At 41.7% G+C, this 6,000-nt stretch overlaps 1 protein-coding gene across 1 annotated transcript in view; it reads left to right on the top strand.

Annotated features, from left to right (window-relative positions):
* Positions 1–1,538: 1,538 nt before the first annotated feature.
* LOC144756314 (natural cytotoxicity triggering receptor 3-like) overlaps positions 1,539–6,000 on the top strand; it is a 52,196-nt gene continuing 47,734 nt past the window's right edge. Inside the window, exon 1 of the mRNA XM_078646010.1 lies at positions 1,539–1,664. Within this exon, the coding sequence (XP_078502136.1) occupies positions 1,622–1,664 (43 nt within the window). The 5' untranslated portion in view covers positions 1,539–1,621. The remainder of the gene's footprint in view (positions 1,665–6,000) is intronic.

Genomic DNA, 6,000 nt, shown 5'->3' with positions numbered 1-6,000 from the left:
TGATTCCAAATAATCCACTCTTTGGATATCAGACACCATTGCTGCACCTGAAACCCACATTTTTGATACCAAAGCCCCAACTCTCCACTCTATGTAACCCACTCATTTGTAATTTTATATCAAAGACCGATTTTTTGCAACCCACTCACTCGACTCCAAAGCCTATGTCCAATATAAACAAATAGTAAAAACGGTTGCATCCCTTTGAAAAAGCATATCCAACACCAGAGACCTGGCTCATTCTTGCAGAGAACTATGGGCCTGATTTAGAATTGGGTGCGGAAGAAAAATCCTCCAAATGAATTTGTGGCAACAGAGGCAGGTTGCGAGTTTGTAAAAGGACACTCTGAACTTAAATAGTAAAATATCCACCCTATGCACTTTGTATATTTTTGGTAAATACTATATTTTTGGTATAAATCACTATTCTATACCTCGTGCAGATCTAAGACGCAAATTATTCAGTCTAAAGAGTGGGGTTTTACCCTTGTTTGGTGGTGTCAGGAGTCGTCCCAAGAAACAAGACATCCTGATTAAAGGCTTTAGTACAGATAGAATTCAGTCTTAAAGTTTGGAAAAGATCATTCTATATTCTCCTCTGAGGATTCTGCTTGGATTTTGAACAGGGCTGCGGAATTATCTTCACCACGACGATAGCAGATAATAGGTCATTGGGATTGAAAGCTTTCAACTGGCCAGAGGTCCTCCAACAGATGAGTTTCTATTTTCTCTATGTATGTGGTATTTGTATATCACAAACCTAGACAAAGGCAGTCGAGCCCTTGATGAGACGTGCGACAGCGTGTAGGATGCATTGAAGAGGTTCTATATGAGTCGCCTCAGGTTGGGGCTTATGTGGTCGTATTTCTTCCAGCTCTAGGGGAGTTGTGCTGCGGCATATAGGCTGCATTCAATATGGTCCATTATGGTCCATCAGGTGGTGGTGATGTGGTCGTATTTCTCTCTTTCCTGGATGAGATTTGCTGTGTCGTGTAGGGTCTGCTCAATTGAGTTCATTTGAGTTCCATCAGGGTGGGGGTGATGTGGTCACATATCTTCCAGGCCTAGGTGAGGCGTGCCCCTAAATGGTGCCAGTGTGGTGAAAAAGATCATTTCCAACATCTGGATGCCAGAGGACAAGGATTTGCCTCTTACACCAAACTCTACACTGCCATTTCGACTAAATATTCTGTTTTCCGGAGACAAAGTTCCTTAAGACAGAGGACTGGTACCTTAAACGATTTCTGATGCTCCATTTATAATGTTTTAATTCGAATTAACAATCTGTTATTGCACACGTTGTCCTGGACATTTTGGTACTTAGAACATGTTTCTCGTTCCCTCCAATTTCAGCATTTAATCGCGGAGGCCGAATGTGGTGGGTTGAAAAGCCTTGTCTCGGGCACCGCAAGTCTAGCATAGACGGGGACACGTGCCTACGGATGTCTGACCTTACCGGAAGCAGCTGCCATGGCCGACAGGGGAGGGTCCAGCAGCCCTCGTCTGGCCCGCCAGAGGCCGCACCTGGTTGAAGCGAGGCCGTTTCCTTCCAGAGAGGCCAGCCATCCGGAGGGGAGTCACGCGCGGACTCCGGCTGTCCCAGCTCTTCTCGGCGGGGACCATGGGTGCCAGGATCGTACTCTGCGTCCTGTCTCTTCTATCAAGTAAGTCACCTGCCTGTCAGTCCATCCATCCACCCGTCTATCTGTCATCCACTCATCTGTCCGTTCGTCTGTCTATCTATCCATCTAACCCCACCCGCCTTAATATCTACCTGTGTGTTTGCCTATCTACCAGTGTGTCTTTCGATAAACCTGTCTATGTATCTACCTGTTTATCTATCTACCTATCTACGTACCTGTCTATCTGCCTGTCATCCCTCTGACACAATAGCCATCTTCCAGCCTATTTGATTATCTATTTCTCAAGGCCTCCTCCTGTTTCTCACATGTTCTCTCAGTGTAGGTCAGTCGACCTCTCTTTCCGTCTCTTAATCACTCTGTCTGTCAGTCAGTCTGTCGGCATCCTACATAAGGAACCAATAACTGGTATTTTAATCTATCTGTCCGCGGATACACCAGTCTTTATTTACATATGTGAAAGTATCTCTCGGGCTCTAGTACTATCTGTGGATCTGTACAGACGGATTTAACAATATCAAATAATAATAAGGACACAGCCATGTGGCAGGCACTTGCGTGGAAGCGGCTAGGACACGTTAAAATGTTGCTGTGGCCGACTCGCCGTTTAATCCGTCTGATGTCGATAATGTAGGAAGCATTCGTTCGTGGTTAGACTTGCACCTTTAATTCTTGAGCAAGGTGCTTTTCAGTTTGTGGTGTGCGCTACATATAGGGTCTGTGAATGTGTGTCAAGGACGCTTGGGTGGCGGGGGTCAGTGAACGCTCGAGACCTACCCATGGCCTCGGTTTGTAGGTCAACAGCGTGTGACCGTATCAGCAGCCTTCTGTTGTGGTGCAACGTGGCCTCTTTTCAATCTGTTGTTTGTGCGTCGATTTTACAGTTGCGTATAAAACTGTATGAAGGATGGAAATGTTCACTCCTTTTACCCCCACAATCCGCGTGACCTGATTCTGGGGTTTGCAGCAGTTTTTTCTGCCCAGAGCCGCAAGTGTCAGGGGGACCCCTCTGGCAACACACAGCTCACTTTGGCTGTAAAACATCTTAACATGGTTGTGTCTTTTACACACTCTACAATTGATCAGATTCAGTAAAATCTGTAGCTGCAGGACAACTCTGAAGTCGAGGCAGGTTTGCTTACCCAAATGCATTTTTCCGGGCATTTTAGGAATAAATCAGGCTTAAGAAGTGTCCTGCAAAATGAACCATATTTTGCATTATTGAGACAAAAAATTCTGCTTATATTTCCGGACTATATAAAGCTTGTACACTTAATCCTGACCAAAGCTTGCGGTTTCCAGATTATATTAACTTTTTGAATTATGCAACAGTTTTAGTATTTTTTTTCTTAACAGAGACTATACATACGAACACCTACGCTAAGGAGGGCACATATACTAAAATACGTATGGACTTTCAAAATAATTTGTAAATTATTCATGCCTGTTTAGTACCGTATGCACAAACAGTCACACTGACCTACACATGGAAATGCCAGGCACATGTTTGATTTACACCAAAAACAATTTGCATTAGATTAATTTTAAAGGCTCGCGTGGGATTATGGGATAACAGAAACTTTAATTGTAAGTGTAGGGTCTGTTCCCTTGATAGAGTCTTTATCATATTATTATTAATATATTCATGGGCTTCTTACAATAGATAATATCTTATCCCAGATGTTTAAACAATATAGAATAGGAACCTGTTTGGAATCTTTGAAATTGTGCTTGGAAGGCCCTTCCAATAAGGTTGTTTATAGAGTGTTTCAATTTCTCAAGAATCTATTAAAACACTAGTTGTAGGAAGGTGGTATCTCACCACACTATTGATTAATTCAATTTCTCGTTTTTGTACACGTAGGGCATGCATTTTGGTTATTGGATCTGGGAATTGTATGATCATGATGATTTGATTTTTAAATTTGATTTTTAATTCAATTCTTATAAAGAGCACAAACACCAAAGGGCTGCATGGGGCTGAAGAACCACTAACCAAGACAGGGGTATTGCTTGAGAGAAAAGACGAGTCCCTTCCTGAACGTGACAAAATGCAGAATTTCTCCTTATTCTAGTAGCATCTGATTCCATAGTTTGGCTCCCAAGAATCGGAAGGAGCGTCCTCCCCTCCTGCTAAAGCTTGTTGTTGAAATTTGCAGCAGTTTGTGTTTTTCAGGTTTAAGCAAATGAGCAGGAATTTTAGGTTTACATCATTCAAGCCTATATTGCCCTGTAAGTAAAAAGCCTTACGTTCAAGGCATAGGAACTTTTTAATATACAGGGAGCCAGCAAAGCATCCTCCTAACTTCTGATACATGATTGTATTCTCTCAGATATCAGACTAGAAGGACTGCAGCACTTCCTAGTCTTTTACTTTGCGCTCAAGGTCCGTCGTGAAATGAATATAAAGATTGGTTCAGTAGCTTTGATGATACACACGTGAAACAACGTTGATGATACACACGTAGAAATAACTGATTGCATAATCTCTTGAAGAAAGCAGAGGGCCTTCCTCAACAGACATAAAGTATGATAGCCAGAGCAACATGCTGCATTGCCCTAAGATTGTCAAGATAGTTCTTTACCCAGTTGGACCCCCAATAATTTGGCTTCCAAAGACTCTGCTGGAGCAAGGACCTCCCTAGCGGGTGAGTATGACTGATCTGAGTGATCATTATGCTTTCCTAGATTCTGTAAATCAGGTTCTCTGGGATGGAGTTTAAAAAAAACATTGGAAGCCATCGTCAACAAACAGGCCTGAAGCATGACAAGCAAGGATTTAAAGTGCTTATCCAAAGAAACAATGATCTGAATATCAGAAGCGTAGGAATAGATGTTGCATCCATAGGCGCGTATCATTTTGCTGAAGGCTATTTTTTAGAGAAACTGCAGTGTGGGCTGAAATGGCTGCACCAGTATATTAGTTCCAATGAGTGTTTAAATCGTAATGCTCCACTTTTCGTAACCCCACTGCTATAGAAGTCACACTATACAAGAAGAAACCTTCTCTTAGAATAAATAAATAATGAAAAGGAGCATATAATCAAATATGTACATTAATAGATTATAAACAATATCAAATTCATGAAATTTGAAACAAAATGAAAGTGCGGGGAATCTTGAAATTTCTTTTCTCCATATAATCTTTATTTTCATTTCCAATTAGAAGCATAAAGCCCAGCCAAGGTGTTTCGTTCAATAGTTCGACTTCATCAGGGATGTGAATTATATCACGAAGGTCAGCAAAGCAATCTATGAATGTGAAGTCTTGAAAGCCAAGAATCTCATTACATCTTGTTAATAATATATATCGAAGTTGGGAACAGCTCATGTAAATCACCCCAAAAGTTTAGTGATCTATATAATATGCATCGATATTCCAATCGCACCACAAGGATTATTGCCTTCTGTCCATGCCGGTATCATAATAAGTCATGCCCAAAGTACAGTCCGTCTGACCATGCTGAAGGATTGAACTTAAATTTTAAATAACAGTGGCGACAAAGATGATCCCTGCAGATCCCTCAAGAACTGAAATCAAATCAAATAGAAATGTAACCAGTTTGCCGGCTTGCGTTCTTCCATCTAAGGAAAAGCAAGGGATCTAAGCAAGGACCACCAATGCCGATGTTCTCAAGATGTTGAATCAAGATTTGATGGTCAACTGCTGCAGGGAAGCCTAAATAAATGACACTCAATGAATGTCCCTCATCGGGTATGGGGTTCAGTTCTTCCGTAGCATAAAACAAGGGCAAGCTCAGTGCATCTCTTCGGTCTGAAGTTGACCTGTTCATCATCTGTGGTGTTATTGTTTCATAGATAATCTGGTAATTGCTTGGAGTCTGCCTTTTCTAGCACTTTACTAACTGCACGTTAGAGGGTGATAAGACGGGAGCTGGAGACCTCTCTTGGCTCTAGTTTACCGTTCTCTGAGAGCAGGCAGGAGGTAATATCCTTCCTCCAGGTGGAAAGGGAAGTAAAAATATCTAAGAGGAAAGGTATGAGTAATTTCCCTATATGGACTGGGCTGGACCTGGGTCCAAAGGGGCCCTGAATTCAGGCCCGATGCTCACACCTTGATAGTTTGTTTGTCGGTCTGACAAAGAACGTCCAAGAGTACACACTCAAGCGCTGTTTTGGTTTCTTTATCTAGAAAGGTCTTTAAAACCTGTTAAGCAGGTACAATATATGTAACAATCCTTAAGATTTTTTTTAATTGAAGAAGATAGCAAGTTATTACAAGCATCCTGTGTTGGTGTGGTTGTAAGAGGTTCACAGTTAGGATTGATTACAGAATTCAGAACATAAAAATAATTTTAGATGTGTTACCTGCACCGGTAATCTGATTTGCTAAAATGTT

Source organism: Lissotriton helveticus, chromosome 5_1 (assembly GCF_964261635.1).
Source record: "Lissotriton helveticus chromosome 5_1, aLisHel1.1, whole genome shotgun sequence".
In the NCBI taxonomy this organism is placed as follows: domain Eukaryota; kingdom Metazoa; phylum Chordata; class Amphibia; order Caudata; family Salamandridae; genus Lissotriton; species Lissotriton helveticus.
This window is presented reverse-complemented; position numbering and strand designations above follow the sequence as displayed.